At 38.6% G+C, this 14,482-nt stretch overlaps 1 protein-coding gene across 1 annotated transcript; it reads left to right on the forward strand.

Moving 5' to 3' along the window:
- Nucleotides 1–956: 956 nt before the first annotated feature.
- On the forward strand, nucleotides 957–11,188 carry LOC308611230 (ferritin light chain-like; the record flags this gene model as incomplete). The annotated part of the gene is made up of 2 exons (XM_081260097.1): nucleotides 957–999; nucleotides 9,774–11,188. The coding sequence occupies 2 exons, from the start codon at nucleotides 957–959 to the stop codon at nucleotides 10,442–10,444; spliced, it is 714 nt and encodes a 237-aa protein (XP_081116223.1). The 3' UTR covers nucleotides 10,445–11,188.
- Between the last annotated feature and the right edge of the window lie 3,294 nt (nucleotides 11,189–14,482).

Genomic DNA, 14,482 nt, shown 5'->3' on the forward strand with positions numbered 1-14,482 from the left:
GAGTAGCCCTCACTTGCTGCAAATAGAGAAAGCCCACGGGCAGCAACGAAGACCCCACGCAGCCAAAAATATAAATAAATAAACAAACAAATAAATAAATAATTAAAAAAACACAAAAACGCCATCACAGAAATATCCAGAATAATATTTGACCAAATAACTGCGCATGGTGGCCCAGACAAATTGACATGGAAAATTTACCACCTAAGCCATAGTTTTGTCATCTCTTACTGAGAAATTTGACTTATCTGAGCTATTTTCATACCTAGAAGATACCTTCTACAGGTAACATGATTTGGCGCCCAAAGCCATAAGCTAGAGCATTTCATTCCAGGTCCCTCCTCAAATATCCATGATAGGTAGAAATTTGACATCAGTAGTTCTTGAAATCTCCCCAGTGAATAGAATATGCAACCAGGGCTGAGAATCTGGAGATGTAGAGAGAATTTAAATTGAACTTTAGTTAAACAGTAAAACAAGCTCTGACTCTACTGGCTGGAGCTAGACAAGGGATATGCATTTAGTGGGAGGAGAAGATAAAGAACACTAGGGAGTAAATCAAATGCTTTACACCTGTGCTTAGCTAATTGTTACTCAGATAATTCAGACAATCTTACAGCATCTGAACCCTGAAATTCCTTAGTTCTGTTTAAAAAAAAGTAACTCTTCAAGTAACTGAACTCTGAGAATCATGTAAATCATAAAGAAAAAGAAGAAATCTTATTTTCTGAATTAGTTGATTTCATATATACTGTTTCACTTTCATGATATTAACTAGTTATCTTTCTTTCCATTTTATGTTTGAGGAAAGCAAGGCTTTAAAAATCTCAGTCATTTTCTCAAGGTCACTTGTTAAGGGTGTGGTAGGCAGCATAATGGCTCCTAAAAATGCCCTCACCCTAATCCCTGGAACCTATTAATATGTTACCTTACATGGTGAAGAGGACTTTGCAGATATGACGGAAGTTATAGACCTTGAGATAGAAAGATTATCCTGGAGTACCTCATGGAACAAATCTAATTGCATGAGTCCTTAAAAGCAGAAAACCATTCCCAACTGTAGAAAGAGAAAGATAGAGATGACTTAATAGAAGCAGAATCACAGCGATGCAACATTTTGGGTTTTATAGGTGGAGAAAGGGGACTCTGAATCAAAGACTATGAGTGACTGCTGGCAGCAGAAAAAGTCCAGGGAACAGAAACACCCCTAAGAGCCTCCAGAAAAGAATGTAGCTCTGCCAACACTTTTGTTTTCTTTTTTAACCATCTATATTGGAGTATAATTGCTTTACAATGGTGTGTTAGTTTCTGCTTCATAACAAAGTCAATCAGCTATACATATACATATATCTCCACATCCTCTCACTCTTGCATCTCCCTACCACCCTCCCTTCCCTATCCCACCCCTCTAGGTGGACACAAAGCATAGAGCTGATCTCCCTGTGCTTTGTGGCTGCTTTCCACTAGCTATCTATTTTACATTTGGTAGTGTATATATGTCCATGCCACTCTCTCACTTCATCCCAGATAACCCTTCCCCCTCCCTGTGTCCTCAAGTCCACTCTCTATGGCTGCATCTTTATTCCTGCCCTGCCCCTAGGTTCTTCATAACCATTTTTTCTTTTTTTTTTATATTCCATATATATGTGTTAGCATATGGTATTTGTTTTTCCCTTTCTGACTTACTTCACTCTGTATGACAGTCTCTAGGTCAATCCACCTCACTACAAAAAACTCAATTTCATTTCTTTTTATGGCTGAGTAATATTCCATTTTATATATGGGCCACATTTTTTTTTTTTTATGGTAAGTGGGCTTCTCACTGTTGCGGCCTCTCCCGTTGCGGAGCACAGGCTCCGGACGCACCAGCTCAGCAGCCGTGGATTATGGGCTCAGCCACCCCGCAGCATGTGGTATCTTCCTGGAGCGGGGCATGACCCGTGTCCCCTGCATCAGCAGGCGGACTCCCAACCACTGCGCCACCAGGGAATCCCTGTGCCACATCTTTATCCATTCGTCTGTCGATCCTGCCAACAATTTTACTTTACTCAATTGAGACCAATGTCAGACTTGTAAGATAATAAATTTACCTTGTTTTGAGTCACTAAGTTTTTGGTAATTTGTATGAAAGCAATAAAAAACAAATACAGAGGTTCTACAAGAGCCAGGCTATATATTTATACTTAAGTATTTCTGAAATGAATTTGACATTGTGATTGACAGCAACAGCAGCAGCTTCCATGGGATCCCATCACACACCGGAGGAAAAGCAGCCTAATACAAAGCAGTGACAGCAGCAGGTCACTGCCCCACACTTGGAGTAGTGGGGCCCTTGTTCTACTGTAGCAGCAGCATAGCCTGAATGGGAACCCATCCTCCTGTGGCACTAGTCCCATCAACATTAGTGTAATCGGCTAGCATCTGCTGAGCCAACAGGCCCCACATATACAAACCCTCCAACTCAGCAGCATTAAGTGAGCCAGGCTCAGGGTTTCCTGAAACTCATATCCAATGGCACTGGAAAGACCAGATATCACCTACACTTATGAAAACATAAAAAAACAAAAACAGAACACTGGGAACTTCAGAAAGAAAAGGGGAACAATGGAATGGGTGAAAACAAATGGGGTAAATAGAAGAGACTATCATTAGTCTCATGAGTTTCTTAAATACTATATGATGGTCCAAGCAAAAATTAGGACACCATCTGATGTGGTACTCAATGTAGAGAAAGGAAATACTACAGAAAATCATACTTTAAAACTGGGGAATATTAAGAGACCTAAATGGAAGTAAAATTTTGAAACTTCACTTGAAGTAATAAAACACTGATTCCAGTAGACTATGATAAGTTACATACGTATACTGTAATGCCAAAAGCAACCACTAAGAAAACTATACACACAGTATACACAAATGATTATAAATAAATAAATTAAAATGGGCTTATTAAAAATGTTTAAGTAACCCACAAGAAGGCAAAATAAGAGAAACACAAGATTGAGAAACTAAGGTAAAAGACAAAACAAAAAATAAAATGGTAGACCTAATCTTTAACATAGCGATAATTACATTAACTGTAAATGATCTAAGTAACCAAGTCAAAGACAGAGATTGGAAGAGTAGATTAAAAAATCACAAGCATGATCCAAGTATATACTGTCTATAAGAAGCTTACTTTAAACATCATGATATAGGTAGTTCAGAGTAAAAGGATGAAAATGATATATCATGTGAACATTAATCAGAAAAAGCAGGAATGGATAAATTAATATCAGATAAAGTAGATTTCAGAGCAAAGGAAATTATTAGGGGCAAACAGGGTCATTACATAAAGATAACAGGAATAATCCACCTAGATGACCTAGGGATACTAAATGTGTGTGCACCAAACAACAGAACTTCAAAATACATGAAGCAAACACTGAAAAAGGTAGTAAAAGGAGAAAATTTTAAATCCACAATTATTATCTGAGACTTCAACACAGCAATTTATAGAACTACCAGACAGAAAAATCAGCAAGGATATGGAAGAACTGAAAACATCATCAATCAACAGGGCATAACTGACATTTAAAGAACACACTCAATAAGAGCAGAATACATATTCAAGTGTCCGTGGAACATTCACTCATATACCATATACTGGGTGATAAAAAAAACATTAGCAGATTTAAAAGAATTAAAATCATAGAGAGTATGTTCTCTAGCCATAATGCAATCAGACTAGGAATCAATAACAGAAAGACAACAGGAGAATCTTCAATCACATGAAAACTAAACATCACAATTCCAAATAACTCATGGGTGAAAAAGACAGTGTCAAGGAAAAAATTTTTCATGCATAGAATAAAAGAAAATGGAGATATAACAGATCCAAGTTTGTGGAATGAAGTGAAAGTAATGCTAAAAGGGAAGTTTATAGAACTAAACTGGGAAATAAAATATTTCAAAGCAATAATCTCATGTTCTATACTACAATAGTAAAAAAGGAAGAGGAAAAAACACTAAACAAGCAGAAAGAAGGAAATAATAAAGATGAAACAGACATCCATGAAACTGAAAACAGGAAAATGGGGGGGGAAATCAATGAAACAAAAGGCTGGTTCTTGGAAATAAACAATTTAATCAATAAAGATCTAGCAAGACTGATAAAGGTAAAAACAGAGATGGCACAAATCACAGATATCAGATATGCAACCAGGGATACCATGACATATCCTGCAGGTTAATAAGGGACAAGTTATTATGAACAAGTCTACACTCTAAATTCAAAAATGTAGATGAAATGGGCCAATGCTTCTACACCCAAAACTACCAAAACTCAGCCAAGATGAAATAGATAATCTCAATTTTCCTGTAACCATTAGAAACACTGATTTTTCATATAAAAACTCCCAAAAGAAATATTCAGGCTTAGGTGTTTCACTTTTACCCAAGACTTAAAGAATTAAAACCAATTGTACATGATTTGATAAGAAATAGAAGTAGAGGGAACAGTTCCTAATTAATTTTATGAAGCCAGTATTACCTTGATACCAAAACCAGACAGGAATAGTATAAAAAGAAGAAGACTATAGACCAATATGTTTTATGAAATTGCCTGTAAAAATCTTCAGCCAGATATTAGCAAATTAAATCCAGAAATATATAAAAAGAATAATATATCATGACCAAGTGGTATTTATTCCAGTTATGCAAAGTTGGTTAAATATTTGAAAATCAAACAATGTAATCCACCATATCCAATAGATTAAGGGGGAAAAGTCATGTGATCCTATCCATTAATGCAGAGAAAGCATTTGACAAAATCCAATCCCATTCATGATTTGGCACATATATACAATGACATATTACTCAGCCATAAAAAGAAACAAAATTGAGCTATTTGTAATGAGGTGGATAGACCTAGAGTCTGTCATACAGAGTGAAGTAAGTCAGAAAGAGAAAGCCAAATACCGTATGCTAACACATATATATGGAATCTAAGAAAAAATATGTCATGAAGAACCTAGGGGCAAAACGGGAATAAAGACACAGACCTACTTGAGAATGGACTTGAGAATATGGGGAGGGGAAAGGGTAAGCTGTGACAAAGCGAGAGAGAGGCATGGACATATATACACTACCAAACGTAAGGTAGATAGCTAGTGGGAAGTAGCCGCACAGCACAGGGAGATCAGCTCGGTGCTTTGTGACTGCCTGGAGGGGTGGGATAGGGAGGGTGGGAGGGAGGGAGATGCAAGAGGGAAGAGATATGGGAACATATGTATATGTATAACTGATTCACTTTGTTATAAAACAGAAACTAACACACCATTGTGAAGCAATTATACTCCAATAAAGTTGTAAAATAATAATAATAAAATTAAAAAATTAAAAAAAGAAGAAAAAAAACCCCAAGCAAACTAGGAATAGAAAAGGAACATACTGAAACTCATAAAGAGGATCTACAAACAACCTATACCGACATTATATTTAACTGTGAAAGACTGAATGCTTTCTCTGTAAGATCAGAAACAAGGCACTGATATCTGCCCTCACCACTTTTATTAAATATATTAATGGAGGTTCTAGTAAGAAAATAAAGCAAAAATAAATAAATACATAAATTTAAAAGTTAAATTTTTAAAACATTTATTTAAAAGATAAAAGGACTATTCCTACTACGTTGAATAGGAAGGAATATATCCTACTGAATGTTGAATAGTAATATATACTATTATATTAAATAAGGAAAAGTAAAACGGTATCTGAAGAGGAGATGATAATCTAAATGGAGAAAATACCAAGGAATCCACAAAAAGCTTGAGAAATAATATTAGTTTGTAAATGTTTTAGAGTACAACTCAACACAGTTTTATCAAATTATATATTAACAACAAATGTGTAGAAGCTTAAATAAAAATATGTGATGCCATTTACATCTGACCTAAATAAATACTTAAATATAAGCCCAATAAGACATTTATAGGTCCTCTATACTGAAAATTACAAAATGCTGATGAAGAAAAATTTAAAAGTCCCAAACAAATAGTGAGACATACCTTGTTCATGGATTAGAAAACACAACATAATAAAGATGTCAATTCTCCCCAAGTTAAGAGGCTTAACAGAGTTACTCTTAAAATGCCCTCAAGGTTTTTGTGGATATAGACAAGCTTATTCTAAGATTTATATGGTAAGAAGAGGCTGAAGAATAGCTAAAACAATTTGTAAAGGAAGATTAAAATGGGAGGAATTAATCTACCCCATTTCAAGATTTTGCAGTAATGATGGAGGTTAGATACACAGATCAATGGAATGGAATAGAGAACCCAGAAATAGTCTGACATAAATACATTTAACTTGTTTTTGACAGCAGTGTGAAAGCTATCAAGGAACAATACACTTTTCAAAAAATGGTACTGAAACAGTTGGACATCCCTCGACAAAAACAAACAAACAAAAAATGAACCTTGGGGCTTCCCTGGTGGCGCAGTGGTTGACAGTCTGCCTGCCAATGCAGGGGACACGGGTTTGAGCCCTGGTCCGGGAAGATCCCACATGCCGCAGAGCAACTGGGCCCGTGAGCCACGGCTACTGAGCCTGCGCGTCTGGAGCCTGTGCTCCGCAACAAGACAGGCCGCGACAGTGAGAGGCCCGCGCACCGCGATGAAGAGTGGTCCCCGCTTGCCACAACTAGAGAAAGCCCTCGCACAGAAACGAAGACCCAACACAGCCATAAATAAATAAATAAATAAAGGAAAACTGTCAAAAAAAATCTTTAAAAAAAAAAAAAAATGAACCTTAACCTAAACCTCCACACCTTACACAAAAATTAAATCAAAGTGGATCATATTCTTAAATGTAAAAGCAGGACATTTTTAGAAAAAAAATAGGAGAAAATCTTTGGCATCTAGAACTATGTGAATAATTCTTAGACTTGACACCGAAAGTATGATCAATAAAAGCAAAAATTGATAAATTGGATCTCATCAAAATGAGTTAAAAATGCTTCATAGAAGATCATTTTAAGTGGATGAAAACTCAAATTACACAGTGGGAAAACATATTTGAAAATCCCACATGAGACAAATGACTTGTATCTATAATATACAAAGAACTCTCCAAACAACTTAAAAAAACCCAACTAGAAAATAGGCAAAAGACAGGAACAGACATTTCATGGAAGAGAATATACACATGGCAAAGAAGCACATGAAAAGATGCTCAACATCATTAGCCATTAGGGAAATGCAAATTAAGACCATAATGAGATATCAGAGAATAACGAAAATTAAAGTATAGTGACAACATCAAATGCTGGCGAGTACATAGAAAAATGATATCACACCACTGGTGGGAAAATAAAATGGTTTAGCCACTCTGAGAAACAGCTTGACAGTCTCTTTTAATCCTAAAAGTAGATTCACCCTACAACACAGTAATTGTACTCTTGAGCATTTATCCAAAAGAAACAAAAACTTAAATAAGTTCCCACAGAAACTTACACATAAATGTTCATAGCAGTTTTATTTATAACAGCCAAAAACTGGCCACTACCCAAATGTCTTTCAATGGATGAATGTTGAAACAAATTGTGATAAAATCTTATGATAGAATACTACCGAGCTACAAAAAGGAACAAATTATTAATATATGCAAAAATTGAAATGAACTTTAAGGGAATGATGCCGAGGGAAAAATTTTAAAAAGCCAATCTCCGAAGATTAAGTAATTCATGATGATATTTACATATTATTCTTAAAATAACAAAACTGTGGAGATGGAGAACAGATTAGAAGTTGCCAAGGGTTAGAGATGGGGGTAGAAGTACAGCGGGGGATCTTTGTGAGGTTTTTGTGGTCCCAGTACAAATAATACAGCAATCTTGGTTTTAACCCCGAAAGATGTTTAAAAGCAATTCCTAATAAGAGGTGTCCAGATATTTAGCAATGGCAGCAGATTAGAGGTAGAGCTACCCAACGTGACAACTTCAAAACAGATGGTACTAATTCAATGCATATGTTAATTTTAAAAAGGCCAATCACAATACTTAAATGGTATATATCTTAACGATATTACTCTAAGGATCCATCTATACCAGATGGACTAGCGGGATTTTCTGTACATTCAATCTTATTTAAGACAGTAAATCTTATAAGAAGACAGTTAAAAAAAAGAAAAAGAAAAAAAAAACCAAACCAACTACAGTTGGATATTCTCATTAGGAAGATGAGGTGAAAATATGTAGCAGCGGTTCAAAAGCTTAAGCAGTGGCACCTAAATTTGGCTGCACATTAGAATCATCTGAAGCACTTTTTAAAAACCCTCACACCAACAGTTGGTCATCCTAAACCAATAAAATCATTTTAAATCTCCTCAGACGACGCCATTGTCTAGCCAGAAGTGAGAACCAGCGGACTAAGCAGAAGGGGATGTTTCTACAAAGATTTCTTAACAATAAGTTCTTTCACCCAATCAGATTTACCTTCCTGCAAAGGGGTAAAGAAGGCTAGATGTTGTCCATACTTGCTTAGCTTTAATTAGCACTTGTGACTTGCCCAAAACCTAGATCATGTTTCCCCTAAATTTCATGTTATTTCAAATTTCATGTTTTTCAAATCCAGGGCTAAGGGGTTTGCCAGGATGAGATTTTAAGTGCTCACACAGGGGGAGTCCCTGGCAAACCAGGACAGAGGTCACTCTACATTGAAATGTAAAGCATCCTAAATAACCCTGCCACTGCCCCCAGATACTAGTCTGTGCCAACCAGTGGAGAAAAGGCATTCTCCATTACTACCACGGCAAATGCTGCTGTACTTGCCTTGGCTACTCCCTATCTTTTCCAGGCGTCTCTCCCCTTCACCTGCTGGTGGACGCTTTGGCAGCTGACAATGCAGATATTTTCAAACTTTAAGGTGAATAAAAATCATCTGGAGGGCCAGTTATAACAGAGATCACTGAGCCCCACTAGAGTTGCTGATTCCATAGGGCTGGGACAGGGCCCTAAAACTTGAATATCTGACACATTATCAGGGGACGCTGGTAAAGCTGGTCAGGTTGTTACCGAATGCACGTTCGTGTGTCTGAAGCACAGTGAGGCCAAACAAACCGAAAGGTTGCAGTCTGGAGCAGAGAAAAGTTTATTGCAGGATCGAGCAAGGAGAGGGGTGGCCCGTGTTCCAAAAACCCTGAAATCTCCAAAGGATTTCAGCAAAGCATTTTTAAAGGCCACGTGAGGGAGGGACGTCCCAGGGAATGTGATCAGCTCGTGCACAATCATCTGACTGGCTGATGTTGAGGCCACAGGGCAGGTAACATGATCCATCCTTAGGTGCCATAAGGTCTGGGGGCTGTGTGCTCATGATCATCAAAGAGTTAATTTCTTCCATTGGGTGGTGGTTTTTAGCATCTGAAAACTCAAGAAATATGCCTGAGATACTATTACCTGAGTACTTCAGAGAGGAACTACAGCAGAGGCTATGGGGGATGGGTCTGTCCTAGGAAGGCCCCATAGGGTACTGCTTGGTTACAAGGTGACCATACTTTGAGAACCACTGCTCTAGTGGCTTGGAATGTTAAAGTAATGGAAGAATCCCTTCCCAGATCTAGATCCTAGTATCACCAGCTATTTTGGTGGGGGGAAGGGTAAGTTTTGTCCTTGCTTGGACTTCTTGTTCATTTATATCAAAGCCTATTTGAGGCAGTGCACTCGGCAGTCCTGCAGATCTGTCTTTGGCTTCAACAGTGTTTGGAATGAACAGACCCAGGGACGCTCCTTGCTCCAGCCCCCGACCACCCTCCAACATTGCTTCCTGTCGCAACCTTTGGAATCAGCCACTCAGCTATCCTCAGCCTCCAGGACAGGCCAACACCGTTTTGGGAGCTTAGCTCCTTATCACTGATCAACCACGAGTTCCCAGGTTCGTCAGAATTATTCCATCGAGGTGGAGGCCGCCATCCACCGCCTGTTCAACATGCATCTGTGGACACTTACCTCTCTCTAAGCTTCTATTTCCACAGCAACAGTGGGACTCTGGACAATGGGGGCCACATTTTTCGCCAACTGGCTGAAGAGAAGTGTGAGGGCGCCCAGCGACTCTTGAAAATGCAAAACAAGTGCTGCGGCCGCGCCCTCTTCCAGGATGCGCGGAAGCCTTCTCAAGATGAGTGGGGTAAAACCCAGGACACTGTGCAAGCCGCCATTCTTCGGGAGAAGAACCTGAACCAGGCACTATCGGATCTGCGCGCCCTGCGTCCTGCCCGCGCAGACTCCCACCTCTGTGACTTCCTGGAGAGCCGCTTCCTGGAGGAGCACCTGAAACTCATCAAGAAGATGGGCGACCACCTGACCAACCTCCGCAGGCTGGCTGGTCCGCAGGCTGTGCTGGGCGAGTATCTTTTCGAAAGGCTCACGCTCAAGCACAAACAGGAGTCTCTGAAGTCCAGCGGCCTCTGAGGAGCCCCTCTGGCGTCAGAGCTTCTGCCTGAAGCCCAGCTCTGCAGACACTAGGCAGCTTTGTAACCGCCCTGGAGCCCTCTCCCAAGCCTTGGACCAAATGGAAACAATAACGCTTTCTGCAGAAGGAAAAAAAAAGCCTATTTGAAACACAAACAGAATAAAGAGAAAAAAAGAAATATATATATATATTCATGTTCTTTTAACATATGAATTGCCCCACTTTATCTGTGTGAAATACGTTTGTTCTCGTTATTGGGCTGGTTCTCAAGATTTGCTGCTCGTATGAATTACCTAAAGAGTTTTTTTTTTTTTTTAGTATTAAATATTTTTTTTAATTGGTTTCTGCTTTACAACAAACTGAATCAGTTATACATATACATCTGTTCCCATATCCCTTCCCCTAAAGAGCTTTTAAGAGAAACTTTGGTGTCTGGGTCCCAGCCCCAGAGATTTTGATTCAGTAGGTCTAGGAAGGAGCCTGGGCACGGGGAGGTCTCAGAGTTCCCCAGGTGATTCTAACATGCAGCAACTTTGTGAACCACCTCTTGGCTTCAATCCAGCTAGTGATCAGATATTAAATCTAAGACACATGGGCTAGTGCGTGAGCTCTGCTGCTAGGTGTGTTCCATTTTCTTCCTCCTGGAAGATTCGTGCCAGGGAAAATGATTGATAGTTGTGTTACTTCTCTGAAATGGATAGAAATTTCCAATTAGCGTGAACAGGGGAGGGTGAATGGGTGAATGCAATAAGGTGTATCATTTATGTATTTCCCTATGTGTATGGCTAGAAGCTTTTGCAACTCACGTCTGCCCTACTTTTCATGCGAATGGTAATGCTGGTCCTCCTAATGCAGCTGTAAACTTTATAAGCCCATAGGTAGACAGCATCACAAAATATTTACCCCTCCCCACTGGCCCACTCTCAAGCTTCACTCCCGTTCCCCAATACACAAATGTACATCAATGCGCTTGAGACCAATATCAACATACTGACCTTCAATTCTTCTACTTTGCAGCTTCCCTCTTATCAGGAGATGTCAGCATTTAGTGCCCAGAGGAGGCATTTCCAGTCATCTCAGCTTAGAGGTCAAATATCCAAATATTCAAATATCCAAAGTAAAAAAGGTTAAAGAAAAGAAGAAGAAGAAAGCAGGGAAGAAGAGAAGGAAACAATTTTCTTATCTCATAGTAATAAGGCAGTTTTCCTTAAAAAAAAATAAAGACTTAAGCCTTAAATTCTCTTTCCTGATCAAAATGTGCTTTTCCGTCTTTAGACTATTCCTCTTATATCCTGTATTATTCATGATGTTTAATTCTTGAAATAGCACATGGCTGAAAACAGAAGCTAACCTCTTGTCCACTATGAATTAAATCTTCTTTTCCTAGGACCTGTCTACAATGTACAATTTGGGGTTTGCCAACATAATTATTTTCTCTGAAATAAGGTACGGCATTTTGCCTTTTCAATATAGAGTTATACAATACATTGTTAACACAACATATTTAATATAGTCAATATAGTCAGTACAACTATAACACACATGATATGATGCCACTTGGGTGATTTTCTTCATCCATGTAATTCTGAAATTTGACAGTATAGTTTTCATATTCTAATGAGCTGAGTATTACCTTTGCAAGGATAGAAAAATAAAATAAATTCATAATATTCTTGTGTGGTTTGCCCCTGGGGTGGATTACCATAATGGGGGCATATTTGAGCCTTTCTCCAAGTCATTAAAAAAACTCCAGGGAGTAGCCCATTGTCCTCTCCAGGAAATTGCGGGAAAGTATCTTTAATCACAATAATCCTGGGGGGAGAAATCTCGGAAATAAGACATCTGCTTCTGTGCCTTGTTGTTTTGCAGAATAGCAATGATTGCTTTAGCAGCTTCTATTGCCATATGTGTATAGTAAGTAAATGAACATAAAATTGAATGAACGCATAGAAGAAGGATAAACCCACCCAGTTTAACAAATCCACTCTCTCACCTGCTGTGCCCTGAAACATGAAAGAAAGAATCACGGGACCATAAGGATTCATAAAATAACAGTCTCTGTTAACAATATTGACAGGAGGTATAAGGATGATTTGTCTGATGTGGGACCAACAGCTTAACTGCTTAATTCATTTTTTTAAGGGCAAATCATTCATTTATTGTTTAAAGATTTCAAGACAACATCTGAATTTTTGTAGCACAATTTAAATGTTTTACTTTTTTGATAAAGCAGAGTATAATAGAAAAACAATTAGTTTCCAGTAATATCTATATCTCTATTCAGAATTGTCTTCCACAGACATGTAACCTGGAAACAAAAGCCTGTTACAATAAGCAAAGCTTCAACAGAGTGGCTACTTTTCAGGCCAGGGAAAGGTTCATCCCTATAGGATGATGATGTGCTGTGTAAAATGGCTGCAAGGTCACAGCCTTGAGGGCGTTGGAAGTCTGTTATCCACAGACTTCCACATTAAGTAGTTTGGTGAACTTCAAACGACCGTTCATCTGCAACCAAGCTGCCAACCTTTACCTGATATTTCAAACAGGTAAAAAATAAATGAAAAGAAATCCCTACACTGATGTTCCTTGATTTACACTGTTAAATGGTTCATTAACATGTAATTCTGGCTAAGAATTACATTTGAGACTCCTTGCTCAGATTTTGGTTAACAGTACAAATCTTTAGAAATTCAAGTCCTTATTAATCAATAATTTGTCAGCTAGGATACATTCAGGCATCAGCTGCAACTACAGAATAGGTGCACTGCCTCAGCGCTTTGGAAAGACATAATCTACAACACAACTAGCAGACAAAATATCTGTTACTAGACAGCATATGTGCAGTACAGCAAGACAAAAACATCTATTCATATGTGCCGCGGACCAGCCGGAGAAAGAGGATTTCACCGCCCAGGGTCAGAAGGGACGGGGTAAGGAACTGAAGTAGCACCGACGAATGGGGTCAGAAGGACCAAGACAACTGATGGTTGCAAGGCAAGTTTTATTATGCTACGGTTGCAGATTATATAGACTAGAAATGGAAGGTTGCCAGATGGTGGTTTACATTATCTATAGACTGTCTCGGATCAAGGTTAACTTCCCTGGGAGAAAACCCATAAACCCAGAATCATCCAAAATAACCTGCATGTGCAGGGGGGAGACAGCTTTGCTTGTCTCATTTTACATTCTTTCTGATTTCTGGGCCCTGGTGATTTATCTCCCATGGATTGGAACAAGGAGGGGAACAAGTAGGGACAGTCTCTTCGAGCAGCAGCGGCATGCCTGGCATGTCCGTAGCCTGATCTCAAGGCTGACTGTTTCCCTCAGTTCCCCCTTGTTTATTTTTTAATTTTTGCTGCAAAATAATTCCATGAAGCGTAGTGCCGAGAGTAGTATATTGTTGCATGAGGATACGAAACAGACATGAGAAGATTATTATCAATAATAGGCAAATTATGGCCAGGGTAATAAATCCTGACAACCCTCCAGTAATCCACGACTGAGGGTTTAACCACTTTAAATGGTCCAGTAAAGTTTTAATTACATCTTCTTGTGAAATATCATCAAGATGTGCATTTTGTATATCCTGAATTTCAGCATTTAATTTCTTAAGATCAAGACTAATATTATTATCTGACCAAACACTCAGCAGATGCATTTTTACTTTTTCCCATTCCCAAATACAGTCATTGTACTTGTAAGGAGTAACACAAATCCATGTATACTTTTCATGACAAGCTAAACGCATCCTCAATTTTAATGCTGCCATCTGATCTCAAATCCCCCAAATTGCGTTTTTAAATTCATCTAACTTGTTATTCATCTGTAAATCTATGTGACTTTGTAAAGATAAAGCAAGACTGGTATTTTGAGATAATTGATTAGCAAAGTGAGCATGATTAATACTCTGTGAAAGAGCAAGACGGGCAGTAGCCGCGGTAGCAGACAGAGCAGCCAAGGCAAGTAAACTTACTATTAGCCACCCAATAAAGCGTCTCCTCTGCAAGGCTTTAGAGAGTTCCACCCATGCCTGTACT

The sequence above is a fragment of the Mesoplodon bidens genome (genome assembly GCF_964165515.1).
Source record: "Mesoplodon bidens genome assembly, contig: HAP1_SCAFFOLD_329, whole genome shotgun sequence".
In the NCBI taxonomy this organism is placed as follows: domain Eukaryota; kingdom Metazoa; phylum Chordata; class Mammalia; order Artiodactyla; family Ziphiidae; genus Mesoplodon; species Mesoplodon bidens.